This window comes from Neovison vison, chromosome 6, assembly GCF_020171115.1.
Source record: "Neovison vison isolate M4711 chromosome 6, ASM_NN_V1, whole genome shotgun sequence".
In the NCBI taxonomy this organism is placed as follows: Eukaryota; Metazoa; Chordata; class Mammalia; order Carnivora; family Mustelidae; genus Neogale; species Neogale vison.
In genome coordinates, this window is record NC_058096.1 from 17931816 (window position 1) to 17951635 (window position 19820).

Consider the following 19820-nt stretch of genomic DNA (forward strand, 5'->3'; position numbering starts at 1 on the left):
GACAGTCCGGAGCTAATCATCTTTCCTTGGGGAACATCTTGTCCAAGGAATGTGTGAGTGCCTGAATTTCAACAGGGGAATTTCAACAGGGGAAAGAGAAAATGCTATATCTAAGAACTGTTATTTTTAAAGATCATAATTTCACCTCTGTATTTTTGAGTTTGTGCTTAATAAAAATCCCATACTATTAAAAATTGCTTCCTCTTCCCTAGGACTGGCTTTCTGGACATGCATTCTGCATGACACAGGGCCCAGAGCTCGGAAGGAGCCCCATGATTTGTTTAACATTCTGCTGTCGCCACCTTAAAATATTTAATTCTGGGGGTGCCTGGGAGTCAGTAAGCACCTGCCTTCCGCTCAGGTCACGGGGCTGGAATCCAGCCCCACACAGGGCTCCCTGCTCAGTGGGGAGCTGCTTCTTCCACTCCCAATCCCCCTGCTTGTGTGTGTGTGCGCGCGCTCTCTCTCTCTTCTCTTTGTCAAATAGATCAAATCTTCAAAAAAATAAAATAAAATATTTAATTTTAGACAAAGGGTGCTACTTTTTTTTTCATTTTGCAGTGGACTCTGCACAATTTGTTAACTGCCGCTGTTCCCTCCCCATCTTGGGAGTTATACTGCTTTTTGCATTCAGATGCCTCCAGTCGTTCGTACAAACCTAGGACAGAGGGAACTGGTGTGGTGGTAAATGTGTGTTGTTCTTTGCTTTTGGGATTTGCTTAGCGTCAGCTTCCTATCTTAATAACTGGGAATAAAAGGAAGGACCTCACTGGCTTTTGGAGGAATTAAAGAACATAAAGCATGTAAACAAGTTTTACCCTATAACAAGTATTGGCTATTATTTGTTGAGGACATTCAAAGAACAAGGAAAAAAGTAGCCCAAGGGTCAGGACTGGATGGCTTGAGGAGGGAATGACAGAAGACAACATTTAGGGGAGAGGCAGATGAATGTTCACTTCTCAGGAAGGAAGTCAGCATCTTCCTGGCTGAGCCTTTATCCCAGTGGCCAGAAGCTGGGGCTTCATTCCTTGCCACTAGCACCACAATGGACGGTAGCTTAGTGACTTGAGTTCCTTCAGGTCAAGAACAGGGCTGGGCAGTTCTAGACCATTCTAGCCTAGCTAAACACTAACCGGGCATTGGATGGTTTGTGCTTAATCTAGGAGAAAGTGGCTTCCCAGCAGGTTCATTTCTGTAATTTAGGACAGACACAATGAAGAACAAGGTCAGAGTTTGAGGTCAGGCGTTCTTAATCATGAGGGTCGAGGAGGCATCATCTCTCCAAATCTTTTCCCTTCAAACTTTCACTTCACCCTCATCTCAGATGGATGTTACATCCCTACCTGATACAAACAAACAAAAATCCCTGCTGACTGTCCCCTTCCCCAAACCAAAACCACAAAACAAATAAGCAAAACTTAAAACAACAACCCCCTCCCAAAACAAACAAACAAACAAAAAAAACAACCCCTTCTTTCAAGGAGAAGTAAATAGGTCGCCCCCTTGTTCGCCACGTCCGGTGCCTTTCTCCTTTGGTTCGTTCTAAAGATAGATATTCCAGGTTGCTCCTGGCTGCTTTTGAAGGGGTAAAAAAATAAAAAAAAATTTTTTTTTTTCAAAAAATGAGGCGTTTACTCTCTCAACAAGTAAAGAAATTCTATTTCCTTTAAGCTTGTCTTGTTCCTATTCTCTGCCAGAAACGCCTGCCCCCACCACACCAAGGCAAAAAAAACCCGAAATGCGGATAGAAACGCACCCCAGCAGCAGCCCTGATCCGACATCCCCGAGAGGCCTGCGGGGTCGGATGAGTCAAGCTCACGGGGACGAGCGGGGAGCGCTCCCGAGTTTTCTGGAGCCCAAACGTCCTACGACTCACCTTTCCCTGATCCTGCACCGTCTGTCTCCTGGCCCCAGACTCTCCCTCTCTCGCGCGGAGCCCGGGGGGCCGGCGGCCGGGGCGGCGCGTGGGGAGCGGAGGAGGCGAGGACGCCGCACCTGTGGGCGCCGGGGGCGCGGGCCCCTCCCTCCCGGCCCGAGCGTGCGCAGCTCCCCGGCGGCTCCGCTAGGGGTCTCTCTCGGGTGCCGAACGGGGTGGGCTGGATCAGCTGACTCTCCGGGCTCCGAGCCCAGCCGCCGCGCTCCAGCTCCGTCAGTTTCCTCGGCAGCGGCAGGAGAGAGCAGGCGGGGCGGCGCGAGCGCGGGGCCACCGGAGACGGCGGCGGCGACGGCACCGACAGAGCCAGGGCGCGGCGGATCCCACTCCCACAGCAGCGCACTCGGTGCCCCGCGCAGGGTCGCGATGCTGCCCGCTTTGGCACTGGTCCTCCTGGCCTCCTGGACGGCTCGGGCGTTGGAGGTGGGTGCCGCGCCTCGGAGTTGGAGGGAGGGATACGGTGGGAACCCGATTCCCCCAAGTCTTTAATCCGAAGAAGCCGGGGGCAGCCCAGGGGACCCCTCTCCCCTCCACGTCCCACGCCCCCGCTTGCGGGCGCCCTGCGCATCCGCGCCTCCGGCCCAGCCCTGCCCCGGGGACGCGCGCTCCGGCCGGCGGAGAGGGAACCTGGCGAGGCGTCGGGCTTCCCGGTTGGGGGCGAGGAGGGGTGAAGGATCCTGAGCTCGGATCCTGACTCAGTCCCGGCCTCGCGGGCGGGGGTCTGGGGACGGCGAGAGACTTCCAGATAAGGGGTAGGGGCACGGAGCACGTGGGGGGAAACCGAAAATGCAGCGTCCCTGGATCCTGTCCTCCGCTCTCGGTCGCTGCCCTTCTCTGGGGCCCTGCGGAGGAGGAGTCAGGACAGCTCGGGAAGCAGCCCCCTACCCTTTGCCTTTTCCGCCCCGCTTCACCTTCCCTTCTCATCCCCAGCACCCCTTCCCTTCCGGACCCCCAGCTCCTTCCCTTTGGCGGCTGCTCGCTGCGACCCCATCGGGGTCGCGCACCACCTTCCGCAGGCAAACTTTGTACATTTTGCGTCTCCCTTTTGTGTTAAGTTGAGAGAGATGGGAGGGGTCGGAGACCCACGGCCACCTCGCACCTTCCCCAAGCCTGGACGGCCCTGGCGTTCGCTCCGCACCTCTAGCTTCTTCCAGAGAGGGAGAAGGTTCCTGCGAACAAAAGCCGCGACACCCCGCCCTCGCCAGCCCGGGGCGCGGTGGCTGAGGCGGCCGCCTTGGTCTGTGCGCCACAGCGAGGCTCCCGCCTGACTCCCTTCCCGGGGCTGCGCGTCTGTCCCGGAGGGGGCTGGGGCGCTGCTGGGGGCCGCCGTGGCGGAGCCTCGGGGCCCCTCTACAACCACTCCCCATCCTCTCCGGGGCTTGCAAATTCTGTGCTGGGCTGGAAAGTCCTTGGGGAGGAATACGCGGACAGTGGGGTGTGCGTCTGGTAAGGGTAGTGGCGGGTGGTGGGGAGGCACGAGCTCTCCCCTCCTGTGCATCAAAGGAGGCGTTTGTCTGATTAAGGCGCGGCCTCTTCCCTGGCAGCGAGCCGTCTGGTTTAGTCCCCCTGGGGGCGCGAGCTGCTGGGGAGGGTCCTCGGGGCCTTTCTTTTTAGGGTGCAGATAAAAGAATTGAATTGAGTGAAGATTAAGACGGAGAAGATGGCGCCTCTGCAGTGCAGCAAAGAAAAGCGGTGTGAAGGCTGCAGCCTGGTGAAATCCACCCACCGCTAGGTGTATAACAAGTCTTCTCCATTCATCCAACTCTCGAACATTCAGCTAACGCCTGTGCAAAAACGACTATTTTTCTTTCTACCTAAAGGTGCTAAGAAGTTGTTTGTGTGACACTTGGGGTATTTTGCATCCTTTGGGTTCCCATTTGGTATCTTCCTATTTGCAATCTCGCCCAATTTTTCCAAAATTTTTTTCCTCCTTTTCAAAAACAAAACAAAACAAAAAAAACAAACCCAAACCCCAAAACAAAAACACCAAAAAACCAGCCTCACAATTCTTAGACCAGAGTTTTCTGTAATTACGCTGAGGCTATGCAGATTATCACAGCACAGCAGTTTTAGTCCCTAATTTACAAGGTTATTGAACTTTTTTCCCTTCTTTTATGTGTAGGTGGCTCAGAAATCACCCTAGAACTAGTTAAGACAGATTGATTCAAGAGGCGAAGCATTTAGTTTTCTGTATTTTTAAAAAATGCATTTATTAAGGGGATTTTTTTTCCTCTAGTTAATTTATTCCTACTAGTATTTCTGTTACTTTCCTTACTGTCTTCCACAAAAGCAAAAGCCCACAATTTAATTAAAAGCATATCACAACCTTTATATTTGAAGTTTTTGCCAAAATGTAAATATTTGACTTTTTTCACCACTGGTTTGTTTGTTTCTGTATAAAAAGAGGCATCATGCAGGCAAATACAGTTCAGAATTATTTTTTGGCTTGTGTGCATTTCTTTGCTTTCTCTGCCATTCTTTTGGACATTTTTGCTTGTTATTGCCACTTCACTCACAGAGTGGAGGTGAAATTCACATTAGTCCGTTTTGCAAAGCATTGGTGGAAGGGTAGGCAATTCACTGTTACGAGGTTTGAGGGGGATTAATTCAGCTATATTTCTGTCCACTGAAAGATGTAATTATGAGTTTATGTCTTGTAGGGCTTAGAAAATAGGTCTACTGCAGATGGCTCTAAAAAAAGAAATAAATAAGGGCAATGATAATGGGGCCTCCACTTTTGGGGTTATTACCCGAGTTGATTAATTTGCCTGGTGTACTGAGAGAGTATGAAATTAAAGGGCCCTAACATTTACTTATTTAAACTTGCTTCTTTAAATTTGAGTTTACTGTATTGAGAGGTTTAGCCTAAATAGGGGGGTTTAACCTACAAACTGAATTGCTTTGATCATGGTGCTAATTCACAGATTAGAGATACCTGTTCATACTGACTAGTACTGCCTGAAAAGTAGACATTTGTACGCAGAACCGTGGAGCCCAGATTTGATTGTGATCTATAAGGAGTCACTGTTTCTTGCTATTAAATGGGAAGTCATGGACAGCCATCAGGGCACAAAAGCTTCTCTCTACTCACCCTAACCAGCAGAGGCGCCTGATGGCACTTGGGAGGCTATTAGTACTGCAGAGAAGTATTCCAGATCAAATAGCGACCCCTGACCCTGATTGGGGAAGGCAAAAGGAACACGCAGCTGAATACATTACAAGGTTAAGTTGGGAATGACTGATTGAAAAACAATACAAAAGAAATAATGTCCAAACTATACAATGGGTTTGAAGAAAAACATATCCTGTGGATAAGGCTTTCTCCTTGTTGCTGGAAACTCCTTATTTTTAATGGTCCTGTTTATGGCATACTGGAGACGTCTGTGTAGATATTTGTATGAAGATGAAGGTTGTCAGTCATTCCAGAAATAAGCATAGCTATTATTATATGCCATTCATATTCTATGGTTTGCTAAATTGTCAGTGAAGAAATGCAATAAAATTCAGTCGAAATGTACATTCTGTTCCTGCAAATTTGATCTCGGTGGAGACATATATTACCTTAAGACACTTAGAAAGCATCTTTAACATAGTCCTCCTTTACTCTCTGCTTTATTATGTCAATTAAAAGTACAAAAATAAACCTTATGAATGTAGTTGAAATGTAAAGCTCTGGGTTGGAAGGTTTAATTTGACTGCATTCCCCTTGCTCACGGGAAGTTTTCAGACTAAGTAGGAACTAGAAAGTGTTAAATACCAAGAGGAAAGTACAGATTAAGTGGTTTACTGAGTAAGAGCCGTACAGTGTAAACATCTATATTTAAGGAATAAAGGAACAATGAGATGAGATAATCTTTGAGAATTTCCTGGTAGTTCATTTCCAGCCAGCGTTGTACCCCAGGTCTGGGGAAGGGACTGTAAGTCTTTGCATTTACAGAATTTACAGGCCTCTCCCAACCTTTCCCCTCCTGGGAAGGAAAACACACACCACACACACACACACACACACACACCCCTGAGGGTGTGGGTGGAGCAAATGTGGGGTTTCATTTTCTTAAACTCTCCATCTATTCACTTGGGACAGTTGTATTAATTCTCTTTTTGGGCCAAACCCTGTCCTCCGCTCTGAAAATACTGTGAACAACACGGTCTATTCGTTCGTGAACCTTCCAGTCTAGTGGGGAAGACAGACAAGAAACAAATCACAAGTTTGTGTTCCTGAAGTGGGACAGAAACTGAAGCTGAGACGAAAGGAGGGGGCGGGGGGTACACGCTGGAGAGGAGTTGGGGTTTTGGAATAAGGAGCTAAGGGGGAGGGGGCCGAAAGCAAGATCTAAGGGTTTTGCTGCTCTGTCCTCAGTAGGAGTTTGACTGAGGGAAGTGAGTACATGAGGAAAAAAGTGCCTCCCTGGCACACCAGGAGAAGAGTGGGAAAATAAAATGTTATTTTTGTGTTTTGGTTTTTCTGGTAGTTTCTGCATCTCTGTGTTCTTCCTTATTGTGAAATGGTTTCCTTCTCAGAGTGGGCTCCCAGGGAGATACAAGTGTGTGGAGTGGGGATTCATGCTAAATACTGCCCCCCCCCCCGCCCCCGCAAGTCTTTGGAAATGCCCTCTCCCTGTGTCCCAGAGCCAATGTACAGACAACCCTCAGGAGGAGGGGCTGGAGGGAGCTGGAGGGGTGGCAAGCAGAGGTAGTCAGGTGAAGGAATGAGCAGGCCCCCTTACTGAATAGCAAGTTTAATCAAAATGCTTATTTCTTAATATGTTGTTATTAATTAAAAAAAATAATAAAGCCAACAGTACCTAAACACTCAAACTGAATTTGCAAATGGAAACCATAGTGAAGGGGGAAAATGTTATGTAACTATTTCTTCATGATGATGATGTAATATGGATAGCTTAAAAAATAACCATTTCTGTGAGGGCACTAGTTTCTTCTTTTTTTTTTTTTATAATATATTTTCTTCTTCAGAGTAATCCTGATTAATAGACATTACTGCCACTGTTTTAGAAGTCAACCAAAAATTGGGTTAGAATGAGAAGTAAGGTATAACCAATATTGATTTTATTCGTATTAGTACTGTGGGAGTCTTAGCGATAGTATAGTTGGTTGACACATAGTTTGTGTTATGTGCATTATATACTGTGTTCTTACAAGAAAGGAAGCTAGGGAAAGGATGTTAATTAGGCAGATCATGAGGAAGAGAAAGTACATTTGCAGTACTTTACTATATTTAACAGAAAAAGTCTGATAAGTGCACCCACACAGTTCAAATCCTCATTCAGGGGTCAGTGTAATTCATTAAAAAAAAAAAAAAAGGGCTCGGACATGTTCAGCAATTAATAGTTCTATGAAAATGTGACACATGGTAGATTAGTTAGCTGACTGTTGAAAGTGAGTGGAGACAGAGGACTTAGGTTCACATGTATGGAATTTTAGCTGCAGTAAGGAGCTTAGATTTAGTTGGGCTACATTTTTGAAGAAACCTATGGGACAGATTTAGCTTGAACTTTGCTAGGATTATAGTATTTTATGAAAGAAGGTAGTGCTTGGATGGGGAAGATGAGAGGTTTTTTTAAAAGCCTGGCTCTATGGAAAGTAGTAGAACTGTTCCCACATTTATAATACTTATTTCGATACCAGTGTGAAGTTAGGCAGGCAACACGTGATCGTTGGGATTCTCACACGTTCAAGGAAAGTAGCATTTCACACTGATCAAGATCCTGGACTGGGCTTACGTCTTGGCTCTGCCCCTTTTGAGCTATTGACTGTGGGCTAGCTCCATACCTCAGTTTTTTCCTTTGTAAAATGGGGATATCTCTATGTGTGTGTCTGTGTGTATAAATATATGTATGTAAAATGCTGGGAACAGTACATGAGTTAATATATATAATACGATAGCACGTTAGAGGCACTGTGTGGTAGTTACTGCTGTATATGATGATGATGATGTAAAATGGATATATTTGAGTCATACCTGGTTGAAAGTTAAAAACAAACAAACAGGAAAAAACTCTGGTATGATATTTTATTTAATGACTACGTTACTTAACTGGCCAGCTTAGATTACTGCAGGACTTTGGCAGGTCTCTAAAAAAACAAATGAATTTTATTTAAATTTAAAAATGACAGTACACCTGGGGATAAAAATAAATATGTTTGTAAAAAATAAAAAAAAATTTAAAAAATAAAAACAAATTAAAAAAATAAAAATGACGGTACAGATAAAATTTTTAGATTACGTGTTTTAAAATTTCATTCACTATGTATATTTTATGTTTCAGTTGGCTTTTTTGTAAAACATCAAGATAATTTGTGTTCATTGAAAAATTTCAACAGTGCAGAAATATGTAAAAAGCATAAGCAGTTTTTACACCAATGGAAAGACCTATTTTGAATGTATGCATGTGGGCGGATTGCCACATCTGTCTGATACTGAACAAGTTCGTGTACTGGCTTGATTATTAACTGTGCTATTAGTTGACTATCAGCTATGCACAAGGACCTATGAACAAGCTTGGTTTAGTTTTTAGCAAAATGTCTTCTAAAAAAAATTATTAAACCAGTTTTCCCCATCTAGGCCAAAATGGAAGATTTCAAATGCCAGCAAAAGATTTTGGTCTTAAAATGGAAGCGTGAAATCATCTTCACCAGAGTACAAGAAAACCAGAAAGCAAACTGCGTGAGAATGCAGCATTTCTATAAGAAGTAGTTTTTAAAATAAAATGAATGATATTATCTGGCAGATGATGACTATCCCATCTTTAAAACTTTATAGTGATCTTCCTAATTAAAAGCATACTTTGAGAAATCAGCATAGTTTGTTTATTATATAATAAGAGGTTTTCAATCTCCATTTCAAAATGAAGCTGAGGATATTTGAGGTTGAGGAATGACTAACACATGGAAGAATCCATAAGCAAAGTACGAAGGAATTTATGTGGGTTTTTGTTAACACCAACTTTGTATTTATCTTTGTCCTACTCAATCAAAAAAAGTGGGTTCAAGTAGGTGAATGTAATTATGTAGCCATGTTTGGAATAAACATCAGAGTAGATGCCCTGAGGAGCGAGTCAGATGGCACCATAATCCCATGTATAGGGTCAGTGAGCAGGGACAAGGCATATGCAAGATAAACGTTTCAGAAAAGGGAAGAGAACAATAAGCCTGTTTTGTAGATGAACAAATTCTAGAATCTTAAGCCCTTATTAATTATTACAAACAGTGTATCTTTGAATTTCCAGATGGTCTTTCTCTTTACTTTTTCTTTCTGGGTTCAGATGGTTTTTAGCTGAGAAATTTGAGCAAGAAAAGTTATTTTTTGGCTGGTTACTTTTTTGGTTAATATGAAATTGTTTTGGTCTAATTCTCTTTGTTAAGAGAGTCTAACAATTTGTCCTATGCTCTCAGTTTGCTTCATAAAAACCCATGTCATGTCGTGTCTTCCTTGAAGAATGTTAGGGTGTTAGGCAGTCATCCAAGATGATAGAGACTGATACATTACTTTGTAGCCTTAAAGACTACTTAATGAGAATAAGAGATCTGGTATATCAAGAAAAGTCATCTGTGATACCTGAAGAAATGCATTATTATTCTTGTGTCTTTGTTAAATTTTGACCCTTTAATGACTGTAATATATTTTGACCATGAGGAGATTCTTTGCAGGAAGAAACGAGAGATTTAATCCCACCGTTGGGGCATATTTGTGTACCTAAGATCTGACCCCTCACCCCCAAACTCTTTTGTTCAGTGTTTCCATGTCTGTATGTACTTAATTACTATAAAATTAATGAGGCTATGTAATTTTTAGTTTTAATCGAAAATAGAATAGTGTTTGTTTATTAAGACTTGATTAGTCCAAAAAAGAACTTTTTATATCTGCCCTTACTATTGGATGAATTTTCATAAGCATAATTACTGTTTTTATACATAACACTATTCATTTTATTAATGGAATTTATAGATACCCATGATAAAGATAGACAGTGTGCCATCTTAACCATATTTATTGATTTTTCTTTTTATCTTTCAAAAAAGAATTATCCTCATTTACTTTGAAGGTTGCCTTTATTTATTTATTTATTTATTTATTTTACTCTTTGAGAGAGAGAGAGAGATAGCACACAAGCAGGGAGGGACAAAGGAGGAGGGAAAGAGAATCCTAAGCAGTTTCCACACCCAGCTTAGAGCCTGGGGCTGCTGGATCTCAGGACCCTGAGATTGTGATCTGCGCAGAAATTAAGAGTCAGACACCAACCCGCTGAGCCATCCAGGCTCCCTGAAGGTTGAATCTTCAAAACTGACACAGATTTTTTGAAATCTTAGCAAACTCTTCAGACACTAACATGAACATGTCTCATGAAAATTGATATTTGAGATCAAATCTTTCCCATACTGATGCCCTTAATTGCTTATGATGGCTTGTTTCAACAAATACAATTTTGCATATTGCTTTGAAAACATAAGTGATGCATTCTTAAGAAACTCCCATAGAACATTGGGGAGGGTATGTGCTATGGTGAGTGCTGTGAAGTGTGTAAACCTGGTGATTCACAGACCTGTACCCCTGGGGATAAAAATACATTATATGTTTATTAAAAAAAAAGAAAAAGAAAAAAGAAAAAAAAAAGAAACTCCTATAGAAACTTGCAAATATGCAGATTGATCATTCTAAGAATAATTTATTCACAGGTACTTATATATTAAATTTATTCACAATTTAAAATTGGAATTTTTATAGAAAGGTTAATAGCATTTTTACATACACAGAGAGACAGATTTTTAAGGGCACAACCGGCAAAGGAAAACACACTTTTTCATTTAACAAATACTTCTGAGTCTCCTACCCTTAAGGGAGCTTATAGTATTGTGAGGGGTAACAGAATAAATAGCATACAGTAGGGAACTAGGAGAAAATTGAGTGAGGGGTATCTGGGGAATGCTGTATGGAAGTGTGTTGTGGGGTGATCTTTTATGTGATACCAGGAAAGTTCTCTGATATCATCCCTATGCAAATGTAGACTTAGATATTTGAGGGAGAGAACTATATATTCACCACGTTGTAGGAGAAAAACTGGGGACAGGGGGATCTAGAGTGGTTAAATAATTAAAAAATGGTAATGGTTGGGTAGAAAAATTAATACTGATTGTGATCACAGTTTACTATACCTGTTTTTTTTTAAAAAGCATATTTGTATATTTTTTAAATTTTTATTTATTTGTCAGAGAGGGAGACAGAGGGAGCACAAGCAGGGGGAGGGGCAGGCAGAGGGAGAAGCAGGTGTTCCCAGGACCTCCATGACCTGAGCCGAAGGCAGGCGCTCAACCAACTGAGCCATGCAGGCGTCCCTGCTGTACCTGTTTCATCACTACCACTGCTTTTAGTAGTAATATTTGATAAATATTTTCAATGAGAACTTTAGAAATTTTATCTTGTGGTGATAAAGAATTTATGTGTTTAGTTCTTGACATTTGAATTAACTTGTGTCTAAAAAATTGTGAATGACCCTTCACTGCAAGTGCTGAGGGAAAATTAAAGCCTTTGAAATAAAATTTCTTCTTTCAGCCTTTTCTGAAATATTTTATTGTGAAAAAATTTCATAAATGCTATCCGTAGCTTAATGATCAGTCATTTGCAACTCTTTAAGAAATTCATTTGGCCTAGCAAAAGTGTCTCGTTCTTGAAATATTTCGTCAGTCTTGAGATTGATTGCGACAGTTTCAGTTGAGGGTGGCAACAAATGATTTTGTTTGAATAAGATTTGTATATTGGAATTAAATTGAGTTACCATCAAAATGAAAATTTCATTATCATTGTCTTTTTTCAGTTTGCTGCTTTTCTGCTTTTTTACAGCTAGTATTTACCTCTTACTTTAGTGTGAGGCAGGATCAGAATTGGCCCTTTAAGACAAAAATTAAGTTCTGTGACTTCTGTTCTCTAAAAGAATTGTACTGTTCAAGTTCATGGGCTTGAAGCCAATCCCACTATATGCTATTAACTTGACAGGCATTGAAAATCTAATTGAGGTCATTATGATTAGCCTTATATCTTGCCAGTGTTTTTTCTCAGGCTTATTTTTAATGTTATATGTCAAGTGTTAAATCCTCTTACACCCCAGAGTCCAGAAAATTTAAATCCAATAACAGTAAACTATATTTTTAAATCCTCCAGTTGTTTTGTTGGGGGGGGGACGTTCTTGGCGAGCTGATGGGACATTGGAATGTGAAGGCAGCTTACACATTGCAGTTAGTTTGAGGAATGTGAAGGGCTCCACTTGCAAGACCACATTTGTGACAAAATTGCAGTTTGGAAGTCACTGCATACTTGTTCAGTGAAGTAGGAGAGGAGGGAGTCCTAGGAGGGCGGCCATGTGACTACAAGGCCGAAACAGTAGGAGCAAGGCTGCCGGAGAGAGATGTTGTTCTTCAGACAGTGCAGGTCCGAGGAACTAGGAACTGAGTAATTGATCGGCACGGCCATTCGAGATAGCCAGGACAACGATAATGAAGATTGGGGGTCAGGGAGGACACTTCAATGAGCAAGATACTAAGCGCTTTGTTTCCAGGCAATGCCTTTCCTTGTCTGTATTTGCAATTTGAATATTTCATGTCACTTGGTGAGCTGGACTCCAAGATTAAATTTTTATCGTGGTGAATTTTATTATTTGTGAAATTTTTGTCATGCTGTAAGGGCGCCTATGGGAAGTATTCAGTTTTGGGGGGCTATTTCTTATGTCTATGTGTTTTTAGTTGTATTTATTGATTTCATAAATACCTTGATTAGGAAATTAGAAAAAAAATTTTAACATAACTACCCCCCCATGGGAAAAAAAAGTCCTTGGTTAAAATATTCTTCTACAGGCTTATTACCATTGTTAAATTATTGATGCTTTTTAAAAAAATTCTGACACATAACCTTATTGCTTACTTCCTCATTCATCTCCGAAGTGGAGCACTGAACACAAACCCGAGACTGTTGATCGATTCTTCTAGCAGATGAGGGGAAGGTTTAATGCAGGATGTTTAATTGGATATTTGAATTATGTGTTCGTGTGTTTTGTCTCTATTCCAAATTTTCTCAGGGTGTTTGTGATCGACTTCTTGTGATACTGACACCGATTTGGAGTTGGTTTTTTTTTTATTATTATTAATTTATTGTTGTACTGCATTTTTGTCCCTTTCCTCTTGAAATTTGGAAAACGTCATTCATTTTATGGACACGTACTGGATGCCTTCTGTGTTTCAGGGGTGACAGGAGCACTATAATCTTTGTGGCGCTGTGAGTAAACAAAGAAGTAACTCAGCTTGTGCCTTGGCTTTGCAGCCTGATAGGGGAAGAAAGAGATGCAGAAAGAATTAGGCCCAGTATGCTGAAGGTTCCCACGGAGGAATGTACAGTCTTCATAGCAGAGGTGATCCGTCTTTAAACGGGGTTTCAGGGATGAGTGGGGGTTAATTCTGGGGACATGGTAGGGATTTCCAGACAGAAGGAATAGTGAAGGTGTAGAGGTTCAAGAGAGGAAGCCATAGGGATGTGGGTGAGAAAGATGGTGTGGGAATGGTGGGAGATTAAGAGTTTTAGATGCTTTGATGAGTTCAGACTTCATTTTCTTAGCAGTGGGGCTGTGTTTAGATGTTCCTAAAATGGGGGTAGTAGCCATTGATGACTATCGATCAGTTACATTTAGGAGCCTTTGCTGAAGTCCTTGTCAATATCTGCTTAAGCCCATTAACCAAATGGTAGCACCTCCCTGCCAGGGAGCTGGTAACATGGAGTATGTTAGCTGGAAAATTTCCACTAGGAACACATTCTAGATTCTTCTCTTATGGAATAAGGAAAGAATAGGATATTGGGTGACAAACAGCTGGAATTCTGGAATGTGCAGGGGATACAGTACAAGCAATGTAGAGGAAAATGGGTGGATTCAGAAACATTCCGAATCAAACCCAAGGAAGGATTCTCTGTGAGCAATTGGAGTAGGTTTTTGGGATTTGCCCACATCTTACATGTTGGCTAACCTCACAGGATACATGTCTTTAAGAATGGAGAAGGAGATGGGGAGTGCTTTTTTAAAAAATTTTTATGGCGGGAACACCCGAGAGCCAAGACTTGGCTCTGGCTATTTACCTGCATCCAAGATGGTTTAGACTTGTGTTCCAGGGAAACCCTTCCAGTCAGGGTGATGGGAAAACAGAGTCGAGTGCTCTTTGGAAAGTCATGGCAGGGTCAGTTTACTCTCCCTGTTGGTAAACTATCTTTCATTTGATCTTGAGACTTCCCTAAAGCAACTTTGTTATGCTTGTTCTTTGAAAGGAATAGCAGATAAAACAAGCTTTGAGGTTTTTAGAAAAGAGCATGATACAGAAAACCTCTTTTGAACTAGATTTGCCTACCATGTTCATCTTTTTATCACTGCTGCACAGCATTTCAAATATGCTCGTGTGTACCTGTGTTATTAAAACAGAATAGCACAATCTGTGGAAAAGGGAAAAGTAAACCTTAATATATTTACATGAGTAAAAATGGAACTGCCGTTTTAAAATTTGTCTTAATTCCTTATCTGTTTTTTTATTCAGTTACTCTAAAAGTGGTCAAATGAAGATACTTATCATAAAGTACATAATGAAATAAAGCTGTGGGAAAACCCTAGAGTCCTGAGCAGACTGGATATAATCATTCACATTAGGGAGTGTTTGAGGTTTTATAGTAGGTATTTAACCGTACCTAAAGATGTATTTAATATATGTCCTAAGAGTTTTATATATGGTACATGGTTCTATCTTAAGGAAACTTATAAAACATCAAGGTTCCTCTACAACTATTCTTGGTTTTATTTTCTGCATTCATTCTTTGTGAACTCTTGATTGATTGTCTATAAAGTAATCAAAGACATTGTTCAAGTCTGGTCATCTTAAATCTGAGCATTGGTGTTTGTTTTGTTTTCATTTTGAAGTATCTGTCAAGGAAATGTTTTATCTTCTCAGTTCTAGAGACTGTATTCAGAAAAACGATGATAACTTTCATGTGTCCAGAACAGTAGTTAATTGATGATGAGTATCAGCAAGAGTAACCTTTGTGAGTTTGAATATATATTCCTATAATAGTACCCTGGCCATATTTTGAAATTGGTGCTTTTTCTTTCCCCCTAAAAAGAGTAAGTGGTAATTATGTAAGTTTGAAAAAATTTTATTTTTATTATTTTTTTTTAAGATTTTATTTATTTGACAGACAGAGATCACAAGTAGGCAGAGAGGCAGGCAGAGAGAGAGGGGAAAGCAGGCTCCCCGCCGAGCAGAGAACCCGATGCGGGACTCAATCCCAGGATTGAGGCTTTAACCCACTGAGCCACCCAGGTACCCCTAGTTTGAAAAATTTTTTAAATTATCGTAGGTTAGATAGAAATTGAAAATGTAAGAAAATCATGATCAGTTATTCCAGCATAATTTTATAATAGTCATAACTAGTTTGTAGAATTTGAAGAAGTAATTTCACCAAAGGACATGCATTTTATGCTGGGTTCTGTTCTGTTTTTATATAACTGAAAATACTTGACATGGGTTTGCCCTTAGTTGGCTCTGAAATGCAGAGTTAGAGACCATTGCTGGTTTTATTGACTTTAAATAGTTGGTAGTTTATTTTGTAGGCAATTAGACATATGCCTTTGTTTAAGATCACCTCATTGAAGAAGTTGGCGGTCCAGGAATATGTTCTGAGAATACTTGAGTATTCGTTTATTTTAAGATTTTATTTATTTATTTGACAGGGAGAGACACAGTGAGAGAGGGAACACAAGCAGGGGAGGGGGTGGGAGAGGGAGAAGCAGGCTTCCCACCAAGTAGGGAGCGCGATGTGGGGCTCGATCCCAGGACCCTGGGATCATGACCTGAACTGAAGGCAGATGCTTAAAAACTGAGCTACCCAGGAGCCCCTACTTGAGTATTCCCGATTGAGATGGTTAATTTACCTGAATCGCATAAATGTTTTGTTAGGTTTGTTCATAGCCTATAGTATCGCTAAGTAAACAAGCTCTCTACAAATGTTTCTACTTCTCTGATCATTTAAAATACATTACATAAATTGATACAGATCAGAAAAACTAGTGGGAAAGTTTCTAGTTAGACATCAGTAAAATATAGTTGCTCTGTGCAAGTTCATTTTAGTTGCTCCTGTAAGTGAAAGTATGAGTTTAAAAAAAGAAGATTGTGGTCATCTTTATAAAGTAGATTAAAAAATCACTTTATATATTTAATTCAAAGGAAACTGCAAAAACAGGCTATCAGTGCCTGTGGAAGCAATAAGCTCCCAAGTCCTAATGGCGAAGAAGCAGGGGATGGTAATGTTCCATTGTGATGCTCTTCTGGTGTCATTTCATCCCAGAGTTCCCCAGGCCTTCACTTAATGCTCAGGGCTAACTCCACAGCAAAGCTGTCCAATAAAAGTATAATGGGATCACGGATGTCATTCGGAATTTCCTAGTAGCCACATGAGAGAGTAAAAGAAACAGGTGATACTAGTTTTAATATGCTGTAGACTGAACCCAATAAATCCAAAATATTATTTCAACATATGGTCAGTATAAAAATTATTAGTGACATATATTAGATTCTTTTTTTTTTTTTTTCACCTTATGTCTTCAGAATTTTATCCATAGAGCATATTTTAGCTTGGACCTGCCACAGTTGAAGTACTCAGTAGCCACACATGGCTAGTGGCTACCATGTTGGGCAGTGCCTCTATGTTAGAAGGGCCAACTCAACCCTCTCACTGTCGTCCAGAAAAAGAATCAGGTTTGGGAGCAGGTAGTATGTAAAAGCCCTTTCTAAGTTCCCTCATTTCTCAGATGAAGAAACTGGGATCTAGAAACCTTGGGTTGCTTAGTATCAAAGCCCAATCCTTGCCCCCTGACTTCTAGTCTCTTCCGCCCGATTCTTCCTTTTTCTGTTCCGTGGTGCTGTGACTACTTCAGTATCTCTCCCAAATGTTAGGTGGTGGCTCTCCGTTAAATATTGAGCCAGGCTCTTAAAATCTTGCCCACTCAAGAAGGTATGCTCCAGTCTGGACAAAACTGTTTTCGGACAGGGTACATAAAATTACCAGGTACATCTAGAAACCTTTTTGGAGTGCGCACTGTTCAACTAGGAATTGGGGGGATCCTTTCAGATCCCGGGCATCTGACTCTGAACACCGATTGAAATGTCAGCCACTGAAGGGCAAGATCAACAAGGTATTACTATAAGTGTTGCGTGCTGTATATGATGTCTGTTCCTGGAAACAATGGGGTTAAGCCTTCTTTTTCTTTTCTTATTTTTTGGAAGGTTGCCCATGTGTGTGTCCATAGTTCTTACCCAATTATACTTAAAGTATGATATTTCTTGACAACTGAAGCCTGGGCACTCCTGGTGTGTTACTTTCAGAATGTAAGCAAATATGGGAAGCGTTCTGCATGGCAGCGTGGGTTGGCGAAGGCAGGAGATCGGTGTGCTCCTGGGATCCCTGTTGTAAAGTATTTGTTTTACAATATGGAGATGTGTGGTGGATGAACTTTGAGAGTCAGAGGTTATTTTTCTAAACTAGTTATCAGCCTGGATGTTGTAAATTGTGGAAGAGGGCTTTGAATAGAGTTTAAATTTTTTCATGTGACTTAGGTTTAGTGATTTATGGTGAAGTGTTAGACTTAACCATTTTTCTATTTGAACCTTAGTACTTCTTATCTGTGGCTCACCTTTACCCAAAAAGGCATTATTGATCTTTAAGTTAAGCAGGCACTGTATTTTCTTCACACTGAATTTCATAAATGCTGATGTATAGGACTATTCTGAGAAGACTCACATCTTGCAGTAATGACTTAAAAGTACAGAGATAACTGTATTTTCTGTGGCAGTTGTCTATTAAACTTAAAGAAATTGTTTTAAACTTAAAATATTCACCATACTTTATAACAGTTTTTCCTACATTTGCGTAGTAAATATATACAAGAGGAACAGAAGTTTAGAGCTTGTTAATGTTTGAGGGAGTCTTTATTATTATGATGATGTTTAAATTAGAGTTTTTTAAATAGAAAAGTATTACAAGTATATTGTAGGTATCTTAGAGAAAATAAAGAAGCATGCTTAATCCTACCATTCACAAGTGTGTGTTTTATGTCATTTTTTTAAAAGCATTTTTTAAATCGCACTGTTAAGGTCCATCTTAGATCCTGCATTTTATCCCATAACATAAAATCTTAGGCTATTACAGGATGCCTGGGTGGCTCAGTCGATTAAGCATCTGCCTTCGGCTCAGGTCATGATCCTGGGGCCTGGGATCAAGTCCCACATTGGGTCCTTACTCTGTGGGGAGCCTGCTTCTCCCTCTGCCTCTACCTCCCCCCTGCTTGTTCTTTTTCTCTCAAATAAATAAAATCTTAAAAAAAATAAATCTTAGGTTATTATAAGCTTTTGGTAATTATAATGTGTAATGGATGTATGAATCTGTTTATGGCAATAGGAGCTCTATAATTTGTGGGTGTGTGTTTTTTTAATTTGGCATTTCCAGCCCCAATTTAGGTTGAAAGTAGTGATGTAGGAAAGAATTATGTGCTAAATACCTGTAGATATTTTAAGTGTTTATTGAATGATCAAAATTGCCACCCTGAAGTGGTGTTCAATGTGGTGGTCCTTCAACTATAATGTAGTACTTAAAGAAAATGAGAGGAACAGAAACCGTGAGAGGTTAACAAGGAAATAAAGAAAACCTGACCTAATGATTCCATCAAGCCATCCTCTTATTTAATATTCCATGATCACTTGCGTAGGGAGAAGTGACATTTGACAGGTAGACATAGCCTGGGGCTCTGCTCTAGCCATCACTGAAATTGTGATCTCAGTTTACCGGAGCCTTCCAGTGGGAGCATCAGTTTTGTTACATGATTACGGGGATGTCAGTAAAGCCCACCCTACTTTTCCTTTTCCTGCTTTTAAAGTCTGTCCTGTGCCCTGACCTTACCTGGCTAAGAAATGTCAGAAACATTTTCTCTGTAAAGTTCCCAAAGGTAAGAATATTTAGCTACGAAAAGAACTTTAAATTTAGTAATGTGTGTTGAGATGCTTCCTCCACAGAACCTTCTGTAAGGTTGTAGAGCCCATTTAGCGAGAACCATATAATCTTTGATTATTAACTGTTGTTTATGTGGTTAGTAAACAGTTTTGTAATTCATTTTATAGGTTTTTGGAGCAGGGACTATGTTGTTTACTTATTGTTTACTTATAAATAAATACAATACTGTGTATATATAGTGAATAAATGCCACCCTCAGAAGCCTAAATAAACCTTTTTCTTAGTCTCATCATGTCTCCACAATCTACTGCTCTTTGTTAAAATGGAAAATAGCCTCTCAGAACTAACTGTTTCTTGGTGGCTTTCACTTTTTTATAAAGCTTCCCTTACCCTATCCCATTCCCATGTAAAAGTATTTACATAAAATAGAATTTGTATGGCTTTTCTCATTGATTTGTCTTTTGTCGGTTTAATTTGCATGGCTACAGTTACTGAACCTAAGAGTGTAGAGTAAAAACGTTTTTCCTCTCCTTTAAGTATTCAAGTTAGAAGGAACAATAAACGGAAAGGCTATGAGGTGGGACTGTGGGGCATGCTGTCTGAGGAAGTATGCGAACTGTTAACAAATGTCCCACCAATCATGTATACATAATCTATCAATAGCAGTTCACATTGATGAATCATTTGTAAAAACTAACATAAGGGGGCGCCTGGGTGGCTTAGTGAGTTAGAGCCTCTGCCTTCGGCTCAGGTCATGATCCCGGGGTCCTGGGATCGGGTTCCGCATCGGGCTCTCTGCTCTGCGGGGAGCCTGCTTCCTCCCCTCTCTCTCTCTGCCTGCCTCTCTGC

At 41.0% G+C, this 19820-nt stretch overlaps 1 protein-coding gene across 2 annotated transcripts in view; it reads left to right on the forward strand.

Moving 5' to 3' along the window:
• Positions 1–1978: 1978 nt before the first annotated feature.
• Positions 1979–19820, forward strand: part of LOC122908359 (amyloid beta precursor protein) — a 271290-nt gene continuing 253448 nt past the window's right edge. The window contains exon 1 of one of the 2 annotated variants that reach the window (XM_044251072.1): positions 1979–2356. In XM_044251072.1, the coding sequence (XP_044107007.1) occupies positions 2300–2356 (57 nt within the window). In that variant the 5' untranslated portion in view covers positions 1979–2299. Of the gene's footprint in view, positions 2357–13287; positions 13348–19820 lie in introns of those variants that run through there. The other variant, XM_044251073.1, reaches the window with a different exon arrangement.